At 37.4% G+C, this 22,088-nt stretch overlaps 2 protein-coding genes across 2 annotated transcripts in view; one reads left to right on the forward strand and one right to left on the reverse strand.

Moving 5' to 3' along the window:
• Nipped-A (Transcription-associated protein Nipped-A) overlaps positions 1–22,088 on the reverse strand; it is a 23,996-nt gene continuing 1,908 nt past the window's right edge. Inside the window, exons 3-14 of the mRNA XM_029322496.2 lie at positions 15,162–15,246; positions 13,512–13,671; positions 13,100–13,399; positions 12,822–13,016; positions 4,824–12,683; positions 3,324–4,715; positions 2,889–3,063; positions 2,556–2,802; positions 2,366–2,456; positions 1,522–2,070; positions 884–1,097; positions 1–645 (exon numbers count right to left, since the gene is read on the reverse strand). Coding sequence (XP_029178329.2) covers positions 305–645; positions 884–1,097; positions 1,522–2,070; positions 2,366–2,456; positions 2,556–2,802; positions 2,889–3,063; positions 3,324–4,715; positions 4,824–12,683; positions 12,822–13,016; positions 13,100–13,399; positions 13,512–13,640 — 11,493 coding nt within the window. The 5' untranslated portion in view covers positions 13,641–13,671; positions 15,162–15,246 and the 3' untranslated portion in view covers positions 1–304. The remainder of the gene's footprint in view (positions 646–883; positions 1,098–1,521; positions 2,071–2,365; positions 2,457–2,555; positions 2,803–2,888; positions 3,064–3,323; positions 4,716–4,823; positions 12,684–12,821; positions 13,017–13,099; positions 13,400–13,511; positions 13,672–15,161; positions 15,247–22,088) is intronic.
• Positions 12,793–22,088, forward strand: part of LOC114946082 (NACHT and WD repeat domain-containing protein 2) — a 12,176-nt gene continuing 2,880 nt past the window's right edge. Inside the window, exons 1-23 of the mRNA XM_085485334.1 lie at positions 12,793–13,664; positions 14,291–14,468; positions 14,651–14,739; positions 15,187–15,303; positions 15,526–15,729; positions 15,858–16,002; positions 16,340–16,565; positions 16,626–16,824; positions 17,146–17,388; positions 17,451–17,648; positions 17,826–17,965; positions 18,094–18,696; positions 18,770–18,875; positions 18,975–19,147; positions 19,320–19,539; positions 19,707–19,919; positions 20,152–20,353; positions 20,433–20,556; positions 20,625–20,978; positions 21,070–21,288; positions 21,367–21,513; positions 21,581–21,786; positions 21,868–22,067. Of these exons, the coding sequence (XP_085341460.1) occupies positions 14,366–14,468; positions 14,651–14,739; positions 15,187–15,303; positions 15,526–15,729; positions 15,858–16,002; positions 16,340–16,565; positions 16,626–16,824; positions 17,146–17,388; positions 17,451–17,648; positions 17,826–17,965; positions 18,094–18,696; positions 18,770–18,875; positions 18,975–19,147; positions 19,320–19,539; positions 19,707–19,919; positions 20,152–20,353; positions 20,433–20,556; positions 20,625–20,978; positions 21,070–21,288; positions 21,367–21,513; positions 21,581–21,786; positions 21,868–22,067 (4,431 nt within the window). The 5' untranslated portion in view covers positions 12,793–13,664; positions 14,291–14,365. The remainder of the gene's footprint in view (positions 13,665–14,290; positions 14,469–14,650; positions 14,740–15,186; positions 15,304–15,525; positions 15,730–15,857; positions 16,003–16,339; positions 16,566–16,625; positions 16,825–17,145; positions 17,389–17,450; positions 17,649–17,825; positions 17,966–18,093; positions 18,697–18,769; positions 18,876–18,974; positions 19,148–19,319; positions 19,540–19,706; positions 19,920–20,151; positions 20,354–20,432; positions 20,557–20,624; positions 20,979–21,069; positions 21,289–21,366; positions 21,514–21,580; positions 21,787–21,867; positions 22,068–22,088) is intronic.

The following is a 22,088-nucleotide window of genomic DNA, read 5'->3' on the forward strand; positions in this document are numbered from 1 at the left end:
TTTCGTCTTATGACACTGTACATGTCGTTTAATAATATATTGATAGCGCAGTATTATTTTATTATATATTATAAATAGTATTTTTTATCTTCAAATTTATCTTCGAATTATTTTTATATTTTCCTACTTTCTAATAACTTTCCACTCAAAGAAAGACAGTGGTTATGATTATACTGTGCCAAACAGGTAAAAACTATTAAAAGAAAAGTATTTCTTAATAATAAAAACAAAAAAATATATACGACAACAATCGTTCCTTTTCGTTGGCAGTACGAAATTTTTGAAAGGCCGGATGTACTTGATCTTACAACCATGGATGCCACGAGGGATCCATTCTACAGAGATTATCGTGACTGTTGGCGGCAGCAACCAGGGTGCTGACTTTACTGTCGATACCGTCAAAATTCGCCAGGGAATTCAGCCTGGTGACGATTGCGGTAACCGCGCGGGTCACCATCGCTATCAAGAGCTCGCCCTTCAGATCGGTGGGTGCCTGCGACGCACCCTCTGCGTCTTCCTGCTGCTTATGATCCGCGATCACCTCATCCCGCAGAATCGCGCGAAGTATCGCTTGCAGTTGGAAGGTGGGTTGAACCAAACAGCGTGCCGTGGCGATCGCGCTGGCAGTCAATGGTCCGCAGATTCCTGCAAATTATTAATTGTGAATTAATTTTCCCTCAGAATTTAACAACCCAAGTAGCAAACTGACGTCATTAAATATCAAAATGACGTACACTTGCTAGGAATTTCTTCATATTAATGGGTTTATAGGACTTATAAGAAGTATTTTTTTTATAAATGCAAATGTTTGAATAAGAAAGATGATACTTTGTCTAAATATCTCTCATTGCGATGAGATGAATAGATTGATATACGACTGTACCTGTAGTTGTGAGAAATTCGAGGATATTGGGCGTTAAACGGAAAGGTACTGGTCTGTTCGCGTCCAACTCTCCGGAAGTATCATCAATGTCGAATTTGAAATATGCGATGTTGATCAGGCCAGAATCCTGATGCACGTACATCATGTCGGGATTGAGTCGCGTTAAGTGAAGCACATACTCGGCAAAACAAGTCAGAGATAGCTGCAATGTGAACTGAAAACAAAAAAGAGATATGATAAATATATTATATAATATCTGTAATAGTTGTAATCTTGTATCAGTGGCTAAATTCTTTTAACAGTTATTTTTTCTATTTTTTGTAGCTCAAATATATTCTTTTTTTCTTTCTTTTTTGTATCAATTATAATATTGAAAAGAATAAGTTTTTATCTTTTTTTTTGCATCTAGATAAATGAATAGTGTTAAACCTTGTGTACCTAGAAAACATAATCTGTTATTAATTTAAAGTTTTAATTTTTGTATTAATTACGATGAAATTGTAACATAGAAAACAAGATGACTTAAGCAATGTATATAGCTTATTACAGTATCTATGCAATACAAAAATTACAAAATTAATTAAAAAATGGATTAAAACTTGCAATATGCTTTTAAGCCATTGTTTTAAAATACGGACCATTTTTCTGAATGTCCAGTAATCGGTGGCGCCGGGGAATGTCTTTATAGCCCAATCCTTGAGCATAGTTTTCGCAACCATTGAGGATTGCACTTCCTTCAAAATATCTCGCAGCACTTGATGACTGGCTTGTGTGCCTCTTGCTTGTACAGCAGCTAATTTTTCGTAATATCTAGCGATCGGTGCGTCGTGTTCCATTTTTAAGTTGACGCAGCTTTGCTTGTAAATGTCCAAGAGAGAAATGGCTGCCGGATTGTCCTCGACGAGTCTCATTTGAGGGGAAACAGCGACAAGTCGTGGTACCGTGAAGTGTAAGAATCTTCGCGACGTCTCTTTCTGTTTGGTCAAATAGTGATTCAACATTCGCAGCAATTGTAAAAGTCGTTCTTCGCGCCTGGCGTCTCCTAGACCGGCATCGTTCACCACCAGATAAGGATAAAGACGACCATTGTGGCCGCGAATACGTAATCTCCTGGCTGCTGTGTTGTGTCGTTGAACGACCTCGACGCATGGCATAAATCGGGCTATCTTTACGGAATAATGCGAATGCTGAAAAAAATTTATAAAAATATTAACAAACTAAGGATGTTTTTCATTTCATCTCGAAAGTTTTTATCGTATTCTTGAACAAAAATATAAATATAAAATTATAAGTATGTGATGTATTATATATTATATATAATTTCTAATTTTTAGGAATAAACTTTCTATTCTCAATATTTTCTACGTCAATTCATATTATTTTTAGAACACGCAGAATAAAAATATTTATTTGTGAAATCATATCTTATTGTACGTCAATTTAGAATAGAAAATTTTAGGAAAGTTTAACTAAATCTCTTACTCTAGGTATCAGAAATTCACCAGGCAATTCAACTTCCGCAGTTTTCAAACTAAAGTTACTCAAGAAACGACACTCCTCGATTAAGAAAGATCTGCAAAAATATGTAAGTTTGTATATATATTTACATATCTGAATATAATTCGAATTCAACGAATCATGTGCATTGCAAGATAATTAAAATATAAATTACTTTGGTAATTGTTTCGTTTTTTCTTCCAGAATCTTTATCCATTTTTTCAATTTGCTGATAAGATTGTGCAGTAATCTTGCTCCAGGTACGGTAAAGTCAAAGTCACTTGTGAACTGGCCTTTCATCTTGTGAAAAACGGGATCTTGTACAGTGGCTTGAGCTCTACGAGCTAAGGATTCTGATCCTGCAGAATTACTCATATTTTGCGAGGACGAGATTTTCTGTAAATCGTTCTGCAAATCGTTTTCTGTAAATCGTAAAATGCAATATTTAGAAAAAGATCTCTTCTTTTGTCCAATCAATCATTTATGATTAATAGAGAAATGAATTTACCAATTCCAGTGCCAAAGGTCGATACCAGTTTCTTTACAAAATTGAGAGTATGCGGAGTTATTGTTGCTTCACTAACAGCTCCACGATTCTCGAATGCTATTGCGTAACATTTTGCAAGTCCTTGTCTTAATTGTCTTAAAACCTCTTCATACCATGTTTCACGGAAGCATACCATCTAAAATATAAATTATGTTTTCTTTATACGGGACAAGATTTCAAAATATCAAATATCTTAGTAAGAACAAATTCACATTAATCCTAACTATATTTAATTATGAAACTTTAAATTTCGAGTGAATTCTTTATTAAAATAAAAAAAGATTCATATAAAGCTATAAAAAATCAAAATATTAAATCAATAAAATAAACATCTTTCTGAAAAAATTGTATATTTTTTTATTATATCTCTTACTATAATTTATTAAAAAAACCAACCTGATCGACTATACCCTCTAAGCTAGACAGAACAGTTGGATGAATGTCTCTTTGCAAGTGCATAATTTTTGAGCATCTCCACATGGGCGGAGTTGCCCGGGCCATAGGTACTGTATGACTTGTTTCTGATACTCCTTGTTGTGGTGGCATATTTCCCGTTACATTAAGACCTCGATCGTCCACGCCGTCTTGGCTCTTATTCGCTGCTAGTTCACCGCTCTTATACCTTTCCATTTGCTCTAGCTGTTCTCTCTTCAGAGTCAGGTAAAGAGTGCGTATAGAAAAGTAAACCGCTTGCGGGAACATGCGACCTACCTGACTGAGCAAATTCAGAATTATATTATTCTCATGGCGTACCAAGTACATCAATAATTGCGGTACCCAGGGTAACCACTGAATTGCTGGTACGCCAACGGCATATTTATCCACGGTCTCCATTAGAGATGACTTGTCGTCATCATATGTAAGCAGCCAGAGAATTTTAGCAATATACTTTCTGGATTTGGATTCGTTCTGGTGACGGCACGCATGCAAATAGCAAACGAGGGCGCTTATGCCGATGCTAATTTGACGCGCGTCGCGTATAAAGATGTTTTCAAGGTAATCACCCCACAAAGACCAAGCTTTGACCAGAGTGTCGTGAAGCTGGACCGCGGCGGAGAAGCTTTTATTGGCGTCGTCCGAGCGGCCGAGCTGCGACTGAAGTAAACCTTTCCATGCGTAAAATTCAGCAATCATCTCCTTGGTAAAGTAGCTCATGTTCGTTGACTCGAGCATATCCAAACCCTCTTGTAATTCGGTCTGCCCGCCCATGGTGGCCATCTGCAGATAACACTTCACTTGTTGTCTGATTTTTTGGAAACAATCTATCATAGGTACGCTCGTGGGAATCGAATAGATCTTGACCAACGAGTCCAAACATACTCCGCAGAGATTTTGCTTTCTCGCAATCTTGCCGAAGTGAATAATGGCCTGCATAGAAGCGTGTACACCTAGTAATGAGTGATTGGCCGTTTGATCCTGTTGAGAATCGTAGTGATTGGAAATGAAGGTGTAATGATGTTGTCGCCAAGTAAAGATATCCGACCAATGACTCAAGTCATCAGCTATCACAGGCAATCGGTTGCGCCACGTTTTCACGATAGCTTTCATATCGTGTAACGAAGTGCTCCTGCCGTGTGAAAGTCCCTGATGGATCTGCATCGCTTCCTGCAGTTCCATTATCTGTTGGGCTGCCTGCAACAGCGGCTGATGGACGTGGCTGACAATGTGAGGAAGTCGACGCCATTCGCGCATACACAGACCCGACGCGAGTTCGACGTATCGCTCTACATTGCTAAGATGTTGATCTTCGTTGCTGCATAAAGCTAAGAATCCGCGATACAAATTAATCTGCAAAAATATAGTCAAAATTAATTAAAGTATAAAATTAAGTACAAGTGCGCAAAACATTTATTTCTTTTTTTATGAATAGAAAAATTGTTACATAGATTTATATACCTTCCAGGCCATTTCTCTCGGGCAATTATGCTCCACCTGCCCGAGAATCTCCTTCATCACTGGCCAATTGGGAATGCGCCACGCGCTCTCTAAAACGAGGAAGGGATTCTTATAGTTGTTATGGCTGCCCAATTCCAACAAAATCTCCCATTGATTCATCTCCTTCGCGGTACGCTCCCAATGACGCTCCCAGAGAAGTACTTCCTGGTTGAGAAGATAAGGCGCCGAGCCGGACGCAAAGTCCTGCCGATACTTGCTGAAGCACACCTCGTACGCTCCTTGAGCCTGTTCGAAGAATCCTTGTTGTTCCAGTGCAATCGCGTGTAGTGTTTCCTTGTAATACGCGGGTCTCTTCTGCCAGAGACCCGACCACATATCTTCCTCACACAGCAACGAGTACATCGACGAAAGCATATCCACTATTTCGTAATAGGGACCGAGATATTCGGTCTGCTCGGCGTCGTCACGATACAAATCGGGTTCGCATTTGATCTTCGCCTGGTTACCAGCTAAATTAATATCCGCCATCTCGGCTGCAAGCTGTTCCAGACTCAGCGTTATCCGGTGCCAAACGTTGTGCGACTTGCCCAGATATTTCATCACCGGTGGCGCTATAGTCACCGGTGGATCGCAGTGTGCTAATGCCTCTAAGAAGGTGCCGAGCGCACTGGGATGACAGTCCTTCTGGATGACGTGCGACCCGCTGGCGACGAACGGCGGCATTTCCGCCATCACGGATCTGAGATAAACCTCGTCCAAGATGCCCCATATTCGTGGAAACATGTCCAACCAGACACGCTCCGCTAAATTCGTGTCCATGTGGCACAGTTGCGCGGTTGCCAACAGCAATTGTTCCGTTCTGATCTTCTTCGCGTTCTCCATGAAACGAACCTGTTTATTTACCATTCCCAAAAGATCAAGTTTCTCGGTAATCTCCTCGGTGGTCGTAGCGGTTGATTCTGACAGATTGGACATCCAGGCGTCCATCTCGATTGTTTCCTTCGTGTCTTTATCGGTCATTTCGATATCTTGCGGCTCTTCGCCAGGATGATCGAGGTGACAGGCAAAGAGCGTTTGTTCCTTGCTATCCTTTTCCATGCCCTCTTGCATAATTAACGTGATGCTGGGCAGTAAGAGTTTCTCGTTGATCATTTGTATCTGAATCGTTGAATTGACGGTAGCCAGTAGCAGCTCGATGCACTGTTTGATCCAATAGTGAGGTCCTATATGTTCCCAATTCTGGCTGATAATGATGTATAGAAGACGATCGGGTAGAAGTCTCTTCATTGATCCGTCGAATACCTCGAAGAATTTGGCCCTCACTTGCGGTTGTACGCAGCGTAGACCGGCGAGAAAGGCCGGTTCCAATTTTTGAGATAATTCTGTCAATTTCAGACTCTCGTCGCGATAAACGTAATTAACTAACTCCAAGAATTGTTTATTCAACTCCAAATCATCGGGAAAGCGTTTCTCGACATACTGCATCATTTTTACCAATAATATAGATTTTTCGCGTAAACTGGGCGCTTGATTAATAGCGATGGTGGTTTTATTCTTCATCCACTCCTCCAATATTTTCGTAATGGCTTTCATTACCTTGACATCTTGTGTTTTTTCGATCAAACCGACCAGGATTGTCCCTATGAATGATTTGCGCATCTCGACACCCATCACTACCACACGATTCTTCACCAAATCGAGACTGAGGATCAGCAGTTCGCTCGTCACGGGATTAGCTTCAGTTTGCGCCGGATGTAAGTGTTCCTTGGCCATCCTGTGCAATACCCTCATAAACGGTGTTATCAATCGGTCGATATAATTAGGATTATTCGTGCAGGCAGCTTTAAGCATCATGAGTGTGCCAAACAGCGAACTGGGTACAGCCGTTGTGGTCTTCTCGTAAGTGGCCAGTCCTTCCGCTATAAATCTACCCACGGTTGTGTATAGTGTGTCAAGCTCCTCGTATTTGGAGGCTACGTTCGAAGAGGTCGGTTCAGCTGGGAAAATCGTCATCAGTCGCGAAAGCAAACCGTGCACCAGACGTATGACTTTAGTATTGTTGTGGGCAATGCAGGCGCCTATCCCACGCTGCAGTGGCTTAAAGCTTGCGAGTATCTGTTCGCGCTTCATCACGCCTAGCAAAAACGTCAGTACTTCCAACGCCGTGCTGATATTACCAAAATTAGGTTGAGCGCCGTCTACGCTGACGAGAACTTTGTCGAGCCAAGCTAGTTTAAGATCACATTGTTCTGCAACCCACACATCGGGCTTTAGAGCCATCTTCAACAGAGAGACGCAGCGTCTGGACAGTTGCTCGCCTGGATTACCGTGGATTGTCGTCACATCGTTGACTTGACACGCCAAACGAAGCAGGAAATTTAGAACCGCATCAGCGTGAGCTCTTTCGATAGGTTTTGCGGATCCTGGTTCCATTCTAGGTAAAATGAGAGGCACAGGACTGTTGCCGGAGGATGTTGTCTGCAAGCTCAGGCGTTTTCCTGTCGGGTCTTCGGTGATCGGTCGTTTGTTCGAGCTCGATGGTTGCACGATCCCTTTATTGCTGCTCGACTCCGCAGCTTCAGCTTCCTCCTTGATCCTATATAACTCCCACTTTACAATAACTTCTGCAAGCTCAACGGCAAGTCTTCTATGTTCGATGGTGGCAGTGGGACTGAATCCCATACGTTGAATCGAGTTCACTATATGTTGTACTAAATGATGCCTGACTGGATAATAAACTTTATAATGTCTTACAACTAATTGCAAAATATGGAATAATTGCTGCATAGAATGACCCTCTTCTACGATGATCTTTTTCGTCCAGTGTGTCAGCATAGTATTACCATCTTCCATCCGTACAGGCATCGCGGGGGTTAATATTTCCAGCGCCTGTCGCACAACATTACGCGCGTCGACGGCATGAGCTTTCAATAAACTGTGGAATACTTGTAAGACTATGCGTTTGTGAATAGCAAATTTAGCTATTATGTGACTGAGAAGAAGATGACCATGATATCTAGTCGTTGGATCTACGCAATTTTTGCCCAACAAGCAAGGCCAAGCGAACGTCATTAAGCGACGTAACTTATTTCCTTGTCTTTTATTTGTCACATCGTGAATGTGTTGTGACGCTTGTTCCACCAGAAGACAGGAGAATTGTAACAGAGAAATGCGAACGCAATCAGCAAAACCAAAAGGATTGTCTGGATCGATGATCTTGCTGATAAATACCGAGACGACGTTCTCCGGGTTGTCTTGATAAGGCATGGGCGCACCTCCGACCAGTTTAGTACCCTCGCCTCTTTCAAAGCTTACCGCAAAACACGGAATGATGATCAGTTGTAAGACATTGGCTTTCAACTCTTGCGACATGTCATTCGTAGGAAAATGTTCGACGAAACGGAAGAAAGCGCTTCGCTTCCACTCGACTGTATATTCTTGGGCTACCGTGTTTTCTAAAAAATCTCTAAGAAACTGAAAATCAGGTACAAACCGGGCACACGTGGCACGCAGCAATTGGAATAGTAGATCAATGTCGTTCGGTTGGTGACGGAAATAATGTAATAGAATCTTGACGATATGCTTCGGCTCCTTCCAATGGCAGTATTCAACGCTCTCGACCTTCTTGTGTAACGCCTGATAGTCGTCGTTACACCAGATCTGATTTAACGCTCCTATCAATTGACTCTGCGTAGATAGCCATTGTTCGTCGAATTTGATAAGTATGCCGATAATCTTAATCGCTCGATATTGCAATTCACTTTTCTCCATGTGAGTCAAATTAGAATTTGTTTGCGAGTGAGCGAGCAGCATCGTGACAAGTCGCGACGTACTGCTGTGCAAAATATCTCGGAATGGTTTAGCGTCCTTGTGTCTAATAAGATATTCCAGGTATCTGCTCCACTGCTGATCTTTGATATTATTGTCTTGCAAAAATAGAGTCAGCGTTTCTGACGGATAACGTAGAAGAAATTTCATCAAAGGTATCCTAAAGGGACTGGATACCTCGACTAGTAGTGATTTTTCAGTTTGCAGCACAAGTCTACAAAGTATGTCAATAAACTTAGAAGACGCCGTCGGGACTTCGTGAAATATTCCTATAATCGTGGTGATTTTTTGCTCATTCTCACCGGATTTTGATATACCTTTGTGAGATTGAATCAGATTTTCTAACAATTTTCTCAAATGTTGCAACAATTGTTCACATAGAGTAACACTAAAAGTACTAGGAAACAATTGCGTTAAATATAATAATCTTCTAACGCAGTTCAAGCTGAGATTCCTGTGATCACCCAGTGTCAGGAGCATCGGTCGTATTATCGTATGAACTGATTCCATGTCGATCTGAAAACCGGCAATAAACATTTTCATGCACTCGTAGGCCGCTTCCTGGAGTTCGGCGTTAGATTTTTCTAAAGTTTTGTAAAGAACGGAGAATATTCTCTCTCGACAAGCAACGATGTAATGGCAGGTTGCGAGCGCTCGTAGTGCCGATTTCCGTAGAGGCATAAGATTTGAAATTGATTTGTAACAAGCCAGTTTATTGAAATTGGCCTCGTCCGACTCGCAGATACTTAACAGCTCATTGAAGAATACCTTGTGCTCGTGTATGTTTAAATCTATGGTGAAGAGACGTGGATTCAAGGTGGTGCAAAATGTATTACCATCCATTAAGCCAATCTGTGCATTAACAGGCTGATGTTTCAAGAGGTGTTTCTTGGGTGGTATCATGTCTGCTAAAACCTTTTTGTGCGGTTCCATCACCTCTGTTACCGATTTGTTCTGTATCTCGGCCAGCTGACGCAACGAGGCCATGGCCTGTTCTCGAACAATCGTGTGCGGCGACGTTACTTGTTTCACTAGTTCGCGAGTGACCTCGTATAAGCTTTTATTTTGTGCTTCTATCAATTCTGCATTGCCTTCTTGAATACCAGGATTAACACAAACTCGTAACATCTTTTCCAGATTCTCCTTTGCCATGTCAATAGCACCATTGGAAACTTCATCGGTTAGATCCATCATCACGAATACAAGAGCCTTGAGAAAGACAAACAGATGATTGAGAACCCATTTAGTAGCCATTCGCTCGAACAAAAACTTAATTGCTATGCATCCACCTAATTTAGCATACCAAGCTCGCTCATAGCACAGTGAGCACATTCTCTCCGCCAGATATTCCATGAAAGGCAATTGGCAAGCTCGTTCTTTGGAACCTAGAATGTTCGTCGCTGTTTCTAATATTAATACAAGTGTCAAATATCCCGCTTTATATAGTTCTCTTTCATCGTGAGCCATTATAACGGCGAGGGCATCGATCAACACAAGTGGGTCCTGTCCTTGTGTGTTCTTGCGAACTTCTCGATCCGTCCAGCTGAAGATACCTGCCTGTTGCGCTATGGCAATCATCGTGTAGTGTCTCACGACGGAAACGACAGTATCAAGTACCGATGGTCGTAGATCCTTGATTTCGGCAGCGATAAACATACCGGTTAGCGCGGTTTGCTGAACGTTTCGCGCTACAGTGTCAGAGCATTTGTAGTGAGGTCCCTGTTGATGCGGTATCTCGCCCTCTTTAAAACTCGGGTGCGTAAACAATTTGTTCCATAGATGAGCGGTGTCATCCAATTTCATAGACGCAGTCAAGTAACAGTATATGACTTCCCAGCATTGTTTTCGATAAAATAGATCCGTCGTACTGGATTTGTCAGAAATCAACATAGAAGATTTTAATGCATTGAATGCAGCCTCAATCACCTTTTCCATCGGGAACTCGATCGGCTGGGAAACTCCCTCGAAGTAAACTATCACGTTAGGTGAACTGGTCTCACGATCGTTGTATTCCAGTTTCTGAGGCTCGATCATCATTCTTCGATTTCCACCGCCAAATTTTCCGAGAACACGAAAGGCTACGTGAGCTTGATCGGTAGAATTGTGTAATGTTCTCCACAAAGCTTGCATCAATTCTGCACGAATCGGTTGTATGTGCTCATATAAGAAGTCTGGTTGCAAATTGTCGACACATAACTCAAGAGTACGAAGACCTTGGCTTACTAAACAGTAACTTCCATTGAGAGCGGAAACTAAAGGATCCATTAACATGGGAAGATATGGCAAAAGCGAACTAAGACGCACCGGTACGGTTAAACACAATTCGACAAAGAGATCTTTCATATGCTGCCTGTGTAAACCAGATTGCAGTCTGTTTAGTCCCTCCAACATGTTAGGCAGCAAGGGTAAAAATTCCTGATATAATAAATCATGAGATCCGCCACCAATGGATCTGAACAACGCACGCAACAATAAAAAGTAGTTGTACGGTTCTTTTGCCGACATGGCGAGCTCCATAGCGCGATTAACAATTAAATTTAAGTGTGGTCGTAGCATGTGTTCATTTTCAGCCGGAAAGAGTGAGACACTGCCAAAAACGAGTTTAAACAGTCTTAAGTACAGATTACTGCGTTCCACGTTGGAACCCATATCGCTCATTCGCTCTAACAAATATTCCACTAATATGGTAGCGAATGTCGACGAGATCGTATGGCTGGACAAAAAGGCACTTCCGATAATTTGCAAAGCACAATTCTTGAAGATTCTCTCGACCATATAATCTATGGTCATGGAAAATATCTCTTGAAATGTTTGGGGATTCATTTGAGTAAACACGTTGCCAAAGAGCTCCAATACCTCCTTTTCTTCTCTTGTTCGTATGGTTTGAGATTGTGGCGCTCTGCCTGGTTGTACGGGAGCACCGATTATGGGTGGTCCTATCGTGTAAATATCTAAAGCTGGTAACGCCCATTTAACGAGTTGTATGTAAATCAGAGTTTCCTTTGGTTGAAGTTGATTAGACTGCGTTACTACATCACCGCCTCTGCTAATGCAGTTAGATGTTATTGCTTTAGCACCATGCACAAGACTTTTCACGAGGTTTCTATAATCCGCTACATTGTAACTCATTGCTTGCGAGGTCGGAAAACCAAACTTTGATTTTGGTGCCTCTTTTTCCTCGTTTACGTCGATACACGGTTTTGTTGCATCCTCAGTTGTATTTTCCACTGGAGCAGGCCGTAATTGTTTCGCTTTGTTTCGCAGAATCGGTATATAGATTTTGGATATGGTCTTAAATTTCAAAACAAACACCAACAGTATACGCATCAATAATTCTCGGCCTTGAGTGCTGTTTTCAGCATCCGATCTTTGCCTAACCGTATCTACTAAATTCATTAGTAGCTTGCAAGAGACCATCTGAACAGCCGTGGGTAAAGTTTGATCGAGAAGATTCTTGCCATAAAGGTGCACTGCTCTAGAGACATCACTCAGAGGTAATTGTAATCTGACATGATGAACCAAATCAGCAAGCGTAGAATAAGCTAGTGGTCTGAGAGCTTCGTGAGCTGTCCAACCATGACCGATAAAAATATCTTCGTTGAAGAAGATCTCCATGTGCGGAATAAATTGATTTCGTAGATCTGTCGCGAGTATGTGGCGAGAGGCGATTACTAGTTCTTTGCGCAGATGAGCTACTTCCATGGGACATAGCGTGAACAAACCTAGAATGCCTTTGACCAACATCATGCTGTTTTGGGATATTACATCTTGGTACACTCTTATGACGTATGCTAGAAAAGACAATGTTTTCACTTGAGCGCCCATAAAATCGACGAAAACCTCCTTGTTGAATCCGGGAGATGCTCGATGTTGAGGACTCGGTTGAAGTGATATAGTTGTTATTACGATCGGAACGAAATCCGATACGTCTTGATGTACATTTTGTTTATATAATTGATTCATTAGTACTACAATTATCGGCAATTCTTGAAGCACTTTGAGGGATAGTACTGCTTTCGGAATCAAATTGTACTGAAAATAGAATATATCTTAATTAATTTTTACTTTTATTTAATTTTATATAAATATATGTTATTTAATTATGCTATATATAATATAAAATAAGATAATAAATTTAATATTAAATAAATAAAAGTAATATATGCTTACTGTTACAACAGTACCATCGGCTGCTTTTTTTTCGCTTTGTATCGCTGTAATAGTGAAAGTTTCTTTCAAAAGGGCTTCTATGTTGATTTCTGACAAATCTTTCACTCGTAGAGGAGGACGTGGTTCGAATATTTTTGATAAATTTTTTGGTAATTCACTGTACACAGATTTGACAAATTGCAGAAAATATTGTATCTAAAAACAAAAGAAAATATTGTTAACGTTGAAACTAATTTAGAAATGCAGAGTTACAAAAGAGAAAAAAATATCACACTCACTTCTGGATTAAATGTCGGCTTATACTGCTTATGCAGTTCAATAATAATGCGTAAACATACTAAAACATTTTCTTCATTATCTGTTTCTAATAATTTGGACATGAGAGTCAAGATTTGCCTGACATATGAACGTAAGTGTTCATTGCTCGGTAATCTGTGTATCATTTCCAAAATCAGCTTTCGGACTTGTTGAATATTGTACTCCGATATGAAATGTGGCTCTCCTTCTTGCAATATCTTCAGGAAAATCTTCATCATATGTTCGAGAAATGCCGGATATTGTGATGAACACATAATGATCTGCGTAAAATAATTTTTAAATCCGCATTATTTTCCTCAACAAAGATCAAGTTAAAATTAATTATCGTAGGTAGATAAACAAATTTTTAATGAGACAGTTTGTTTTAGTCACCTCAAAATTTTCCGACAATTCTTGGGCTGCCTTCAATTTTAATTCGTCCTTTGAAACTGGATCAGCCAGCATAGTCACATATGAACGATACGTGTTCATTTGTGTCATTGCTTGTGGATCAGATGCCATTTTGAATGTTTCAATAGATCCTCGGTAAGCACTATAAACAGTCCATTATATGTAGAAAATCTATATAGAAATCAAATATACAATATACGTAAAATTGTGCAAGACTATTTAAAATTAAAGCATAAATAGACAGAGATAGAGTGTTTGTTTCTGTTCTTTCAATTCTTAAATATTTAAGACAAAGAAAAATTATAAAAAATAATATACATTTTACATCAAATGTATTCATAATTTAAGTGTTAAATAATTTATTTAATACAGCAAACATTTTATATTATATTTCTTTGTCATGTTAAATTATTTGAAGAAACATACATGTTTTAAAATCAATAGCTCCTTCTATACAGTGTAAATAAGTAGCCTTAGCAACCACTTTGCGCAATATGCTAGAAATCTTTTTCGTTTGCACACAGAATATTATATATCATTTTAAAAAGAAAATGTTTTGTGTAATTTGCAACTTGACGTAGAAATACAATGTATAAAAATAACGTAGACTTTATAACAGATAAATAATGCAAGATTTCTGTAAAATAAAACACTCAAACAAAAATGTCAATAAATTCAAGATACTATATTTTTATTATACATGTATAAGACATTGGCAACGTAATGCTGATCTCATTGTCAGTTTATTGATATTGTTACAGGCGACAAGATCTTGAGTGCATTAAATTTTCAACTCAGAATTTACGATAAAAAAGGTGCATTAAGAGACAAAAAACATGGATGAAGCAACAATTGATTCAATCTTTTCGGGTTCTTTAAAGTCTCTACCACCCGTCAGTTCAAAAATTGTGCGGATATTTACAAGTTCGACTTTTACTAGTAAGTTATTTTTAATAATTGCAATAAGAGAGAAACAGTAAAATAAAAATAATAAAAAATATAATATTAAAAATGAAAAAGACATATGATAAAGTAGACATTAAATTACAATATATATATATATATATATATATATATATATATATATATATTATATATATAATTATATTTATATATTTTAGACACAACAATGGAAAGAAATACTTTGATGGCTCAATGTTATCCCAAACTTAAGGATTACTGTAGAGAAAAGCACGGCTTAGAATTTCAAGTAAGATTTGACACAAATATATAAATATATAGATAAAAGAAAGTTGTACATACATATAGGTATATATTATATATAGATGTAGTAAAATATGAGTCATATATCCTGACAGAAAAATTGATTTTTATGGTACTAGGTATTAGTTATATATATATATATATATATATATATATATATATATATATATATATATAATTCAACTTTTTGGTATTGATCTTTGATAAAAATAAAGTTAAAATTTGATAACTATGTTTAGATTATACATTATACATTTTTACTAATTGTTAGCTAAATTTGCATAAATTGTATTTTGTTTTACTTTATTAATTGTAATAAATAGTTTTTCTTTCACATTTCATTATTAATGTAAATTTAAAACATTGCATTATTATATTTTAAAATAGAGAAATAAAAATTTATCTTACATAATGGTTAAACTTTCTTCTGCAGGTGGTTGATATGAGATGGGGTGTACGCGATGAAGCCACCGATGATCACATGACTACAGAGCTGTGTATGAGAGAAATAGAAAATTGTCAGAGATTGTCTATGGGACCCAATTTCGTTGTAAGTAAAATAGAATAGTGTTGCTCTTCAGCTATTTAATTTTTTATTGTGCAATTTGTTTTAAAAAACGTTTAATAAAGCTATATTTCTGCAGATATAGAATAAAGTTCAATATGCTGTTGTGATTTTAGAATTACAAAACTCAACAGTAGAGAGTTGAATTTTTAAATTTTTTAAAATTAAGATTCTTAATTCTTACAAGTAATGAATGTCTTTGTACAGGTATTCCTTGGACAAAAATATGGATACCGTCCTATACCGACTTATGTTCTTAGTTCGGAGCTAGAGATGTTGAGGACAGAATTGGATGGTCAAGGGATGGACGTTAGTGTTTTGGACAGGTGGTACAAAAAAGATAGTAATGCTGTACCACCTACGAGTATATTGCAACCGATTTCGTCTATCCTTAAAAATTTTAACAATAAAGTAAACAACTTTCAAGAATATTTAATAATTATGTTCTTTTAAATAATACGTAGTATGCGTATCAAATTAATTGTTATGTAATTATTTCTTTTTTACACTTATATATTTTTTGTTTGTGCACTTTTAAGAGAATACCTAAGTTGCAACAAGAGGATCAAGCGATCTGGTGGGATACCATGTGCAAAATGCAAAAATTGTTCAGAAAAGGCGCGCAATCCTTATTTAATAATGGAAAATTTGATAAGGATACGATGCACAACTATTTCATGTCTGGTGTGTTAGAAAGATTTAATATATACAAATTAATGTAACAAAAAACAACTGACTTTATATCAATTATCGATAAATTAATTATATATATATATATATATATATATATACACATATATATATATATATATATATATATATATATATATATACAATTTTAAATTTATAGAAACATTTTTAGCATATTTTTGGAATACTAAACATATTGCATTTGAAATATTATATGAAAATTGCTTTTCTTTAATAATAATTAAAACTATTATCGAGACATTACATTGATATTAAGGTGTAGATATATTTTTCTTTATAATGGACTCATGCAAAATCAATTTCGAAACAGTGACTGAACGAGAAGTAATTAATGGCGTGCTAAATGTGAAAAATACAAAAAACCATTGCCTGGCGTATGTGCGATATATAAATAACATTAATCTTCAAAATCTGAGGAAGGCCAACCTGTTCTTGGATATAGCTAATAGAAGTTTGGACAATGAAGCCTCTAAATTATTAGCTGACCTGAGAGACGAGCGACTACCGAATAAAATCGAGAGTACAAATTTGCAGAGGTAATATAACAAGATGAGCAATTTCGTTAACGAATATTTCATATGAAAAACATTATGTAGATACACAGTGGAATGGATCGGAAGAGAGGGTCTGGATCCTGAGACCCATAGTGAATATCTTCAGCACTTTATAACTCATTTCTACAGAAACATAGTGAAACTCGTAGACCGTGCTATGAGAAAAGAAGACAGTTCTGCGCAGGGACAAATAATAACTGAGATTTTGCAACATTTGCATGCTTGCAATAATTCTGTAAAAGTAAGCTTATAAAAAATTTTACTAAATAGTAATATTAGATTGATGCATATCTTTTCAAAAATTGTATCTTTTAAATAAAGTTAGAAGCAAAATTGAGAAAAAAATGGTAAAACTTCTTTGTTAGACGAAAAAAGTAATTTAAACAGTATCTGTTTTCATTAAGATTATTTTGAAAAATTATTAATAAAAGACGAGAATGTAACATTTTTTAAATCTAATAATTAGATCTTTTTCTTGTGTTTAAATAAATTTGTAAGTTCTTATATATTGCTATTCTTGATTCTGATTTTTCGTGAATCAACTAGTATCTGCTTGCTATAGGTATTTTACGGACGCGAAGATACTTTGGAGAGGATAAAAAATCACATGCTAGGCAACAGCGATAAACCACTAGTATTGTATGGGGAAGGTGGATGCGGCAAGACTTCTTTGTTGGCAAAGAGCGCCGGTTTAACGAGCAGCATCTGGCTCAGTGGCAAAAAACCGATCAGTATAATTCGTTTTCTTGGTACCACCCCCGACAGCAGCGCGCTTACCCCTACATTGATCTCAATCTGTCAGCAAGTGAGTGTTTTGTAAATACCTTTTTTGAAAAGATAAAGAATGTTAAATCACTCTTTTCTTAGATCTCCTATAATTATGGATTGTCGTTTGAAGAGATTCCTGACGATCTGGTACCGCTTACAGCTTATTTCAAATATTTGTTGACTTTAGCTACCACTAAACAGCCTATTCTGTTGTTTCTGGATAGTGTTGATCAATTGACAGGTGTACAGGGTAATAAATTATCATGGTTGCCTACGAGATTACCACCAAACTGCAAGGTAAATATGAATATAATTATTATATGATGAACATATAGAAACTTGAAATAAATCATTCTATTTGTAGAGGTAGAAGATTCAATGCAATGTGAAATTGGATGTTTTCATGTATGAGAGATGAGAGCTCTAGTTCTTATTAAATAACATGTTTCATGATCAAACATATAAATATTTCAGATGATTTTATCATGTGCAGCAGAGGAATCTAATCCTGTGATTTCCAGAGATTATCAGTTGCTACGCAGGATGATAGATACGGAAGAAAGTTTCATCGAAGTAACTGCCTTGGGCGAAGATCTGGCTATGGATGTGATAAGGTGAAGAAACTCATTATTATCATGATTATGTTACTAATAAAGAAGAATCGAATATATCCTCAACTTTTCTAAACTCCTTTTTTTGTTTTTAAACACTTTGTTCATTATTGTGATAATAACTTTTGCAGAATGTGGATGAAAACAGCCAGGAGGGATCTAAATAACTATCAATGGCGTCTAGTAGCGAACGCTATATCAAAGTGTTCCTTGCCGATCTTCGTGAAACTCGTGTTTGCGGAGATTTGCAGGTGGCGTAGCTACACGAAACCAGCGGACACGCATTTGGCCAGCACAGTAATGGACAGTATAATGATGCTATTCGAAAGGATCGAGAAACAACATGGCAAGATCTTGGTCTTTCACGCCTTAGCCTATATCACGGCCGCTAAATCGGGTTTATCGGAATCCGAGCTCGAGGATCTGATCTCCTTGGATGATAAAGTCCTGGACGACGTCTATCAGTACCATTTGCCACCTGTCAGACGTATTCCGCCTCTGCTCTGGACTAGAATAAGAAATGATTTACCTAATTATCTGAGCGAGAGAGAAGCGGATGGTGTGAGCGTTATGAACTGGTACCACAGACAATTCAGGGATACGGCTAAGGAACGTTATTTCAAGAACATGAACATGGCGTTGTATTTTCATTCGATGATCGCGGATTATTATCTGGGAATTTGGGGAGGCGGCAAACCGAAGCCTTTCAAGTACACTGAGATACAGAGACATCGGTAATTATAATGAACTGTTATAAAATAAGTCTTATTAAAAATTATTAGATAATCAAATAATTATGATTTATAGATTTAATTTGCAAGACAAAGAAGGTGTAGCCGACAGGAAAGTACCGGAACAGCCATTAGCGTTTTATTCAAAGGAAGGAACTATCTCGAGATACAACTTACGAAAGGTACTTTGAAGAATCCTATAATAAATATAAATATACTATTATATATATATATATATATATATATATATATATATATATACACTTTTTTCGTAATTAAAGTTTGGCGAGTTACCGTTTCATCTAGTAAGGGCACGACGCTTTAAAGATCTTTTTGAGAATGTTTTGTTCAATTATGAATGGCTGCACGCTAAGCTGAGCTCTTGCCCCTTGCAAGCTGTGCTTTCTGATTTTGAAGATGCCTGTAATTTTATCGATGATCAAAGTTTAGTGAGGTAAGCCAAACAAAAAGAAATTTGAGATGTTCTATCTTAGTCTTTTCAAATATTTAGCTCAGACGTCGATATTTTAAGAATTGGAATTTTTTATTCCAAAAATACTTTGTAAATTGTATGTTAGTTTGGTTTCTGATATTCTTGTATAGTATAATCCAAAGCATTTTTTCAGAGAACTGATGCTAGTTGCTGATGCCCTGAGATTAGGTGGTGCGATTCTGGGAAATCATCCAGACATGCTTGCACCCCAATTGATTGGACGATTGTTGCCGGAAATTGGCGCAAATGTTAATGTAAGGATGCTACTACGAGCATGCGACCAAGACGGCGTCAAGAATTGCGCTTTACTTCCTCTTTATCACTGTCTGCATACACCCGGTGGACCATTGAAAGTAATTATACATATATCCAATAATATTTTCAATAATGCTTCTTTTCAATGAGAGAATTTTGTTTCAAAGCGATTTTTTATTGATTTATTGTATATGTCTTTAATGTATATGTGCATAAAACTATGTTTTCACTTTATCATGAAATATTTTCGAATTATGATGTCTAGTATTCGTTGGAAGGCCATCAGTTTGCGGTATTTGGATTTTGTCTAACATCGGATTATCGCTACATAGTATCGATATCCAATAAATTTATCACTTGGGATTTAAGTACTAGCGATATGACGAGGGATGTCAATCCTGGGGTGGAAGGTATAATGCAACGATTGGTTTTAAGTCCCGATAACAGATACGCTGCAGCTTTTACAACCAATTATCAGGTAAAACAAGCTATTAACTCTAAGAAATATGATTATTAAAGAAGGAAGCAAAGCACTTTCAATTTAAAATTAAATAAAAAATAAAACTCATACTTCTTGTTTTTATATCTTATTAAAAGCTTATAAATGTCTTTCATTTTCTATTGTTTAAAAGTTATTGAATATTGTCCAATATTTTCATTACAAGAATATCAAATTAGAGAAATATTTCACGATGCATAATTTTCTGCAGAGTGTCGTTTTGAATACATTAACGAGTGAATTTGTCGTCATTGATAATCCTTTACCAAACGGGGATGCAGTGTGTGGAGTACATCTGATGAATCAGTACGCCTTTATTTATGGAAAACTAGGTTGGTGCAGATTCGATCTGCGAGGAAACCTACTCAACACTCACAGCAATCCCGAGGATTCCAATAAATGGCCGATTTTGCGTAAGAAATATATCTTTCTACATATATTCTATATATTTTTACTTATGTATTCATCATCCCTGTATTCTTCTTTGTACAGACGTTGAGTATACGAATTTGGATCACTATGAGATCATATTCTGGTCGAGGAGTCTTGATGACTCGCGTATGCTTTTGCACACTTATAAAAAGAAGACGTCACTCGAGCCACTGGAATTTCACAGGTAGAAAGATATAATTTGTAAAATAGTTATGTTCAAAAAAAGATCGTAACAGCAGTAAAATGTTTCAGCGCTATGGTTATGACGAAGGACAAAGGTACTTTGTATGCATGTACGAACAAGGATGATTACAGAGTCGTAAAGTATATTAGCGACGAGACCTCGTCTTATTGGGAAAAGGTTTTCGATATGCCGCGGGCATACAACGATGATGTGGAATATGTATTGCAGTTAAAGTTGGACAGGGAAGAGGAGATGTTGTTAGCGACAACCGGAAATGGATTTATTGTGTGGTTCCTGGAAAGCAAAAGCGATGCTCACGTATTGATGTTGCCGAACGGAGTAAGAAACATTAGTACGAGAATGATGTGCTCGAACTCTGTCATGGTCAGCGGCACCAAGAATTATGCTGTCGCTGGCGTAAGGTAACTGTCATTACTCTTGTCAACTTGAATTCTCACGAGAAAAAGAAAAAATTTTGGAGAAAAAAGCAACAATTCAAATTATCTTTTATAGGAAAAATTTGTACGTTTGGTCGCTCGAGACGTCTGATTTGGTAAAGATATTAGACGCGCACTTTGCAAGAATCATCCAATTGGAAGCATTGACTGTCGGAAATTGGAACAGCGTTGTAACGTCGAGTATCGATAGAAGCGTCAAAGTGTGGAACATCAACAATATCTTTGAACAGGTTCATGTCATCGATAGACACGAATTACAAATAGATATGATAAGGTAATTTCAAGTTTAATACTGCATCCTAAATCAGTACTGATCCGTTAGATTTGTGTGATTCATCATATTCCAAAACAGTTTAGCCGAACAGGGTAATTTGGCTGTTACGGTCACCAGAGATTGCGCAGGTATTTGGGATCTGCAAACAGGCAAATTAATGTCAAAACTAGCAGATAGTCCATTAGGAGCAATTGTTACACATGCTTGCATTACACAAGACAGCAGGCAAGTAAATCTCATTATTAATAAGTGTTTAATTATAAGAAAAATAACTAGAAAATTTTATTTTCAGATATATCATATCGATGGAATCAGGTAACGTTCTCGTGTGGAACAGAATTACGGAGCAAGTATTGTTCAAGGAAAAGCAACCGAATGTTAAACAGTTAACGCTGATAGAAAATTCGTCAAAGTTCTTAGCCGTCTCGAGGCCCAACAATCCTGTGGGAGTGGAAAGCGTGCGAACTACGGCGATTCTTGTAATAAGAAGTATTCCTGGTAAGAAGAAAAATTATCGATGCCTTCATATCGCAAATATTCTAGAAGAAATATTAAGAAATATACAATATTTTATATTAGATGGCAAAACGATCTTCTCTTTCGAGTATCCTGTAAGAAGTAATACCGGCACACCTTTTCGACAAGTTGTGATAACATCAGATGATGCTTTTTTGGCGGTACCAGCGGCTGACAAGGGCAACAGAGATTGTGTTATAATTTACAGCGCTAAAACAGGAGCTTTGATCAATAAAATACCCATAAAATTGCCTGGATTTAAGGTAATATATATAACTCAATTA

Source organism: Nylanderia fulva, unplaced genomic scaffold (assembly GCF_048542155.1).
Source record: "Nylanderia fulva isolate GAGA-0341 unplaced genomic scaffold, ASM4854215v1 Scaffold36, whole genome shotgun sequence".
In the NCBI taxonomy this organism is placed as follows: domain Eukaryota; kingdom Metazoa; phylum Arthropoda; class Insecta; order Hymenoptera; family Formicidae; genus Nylanderia; species Nylanderia fulva.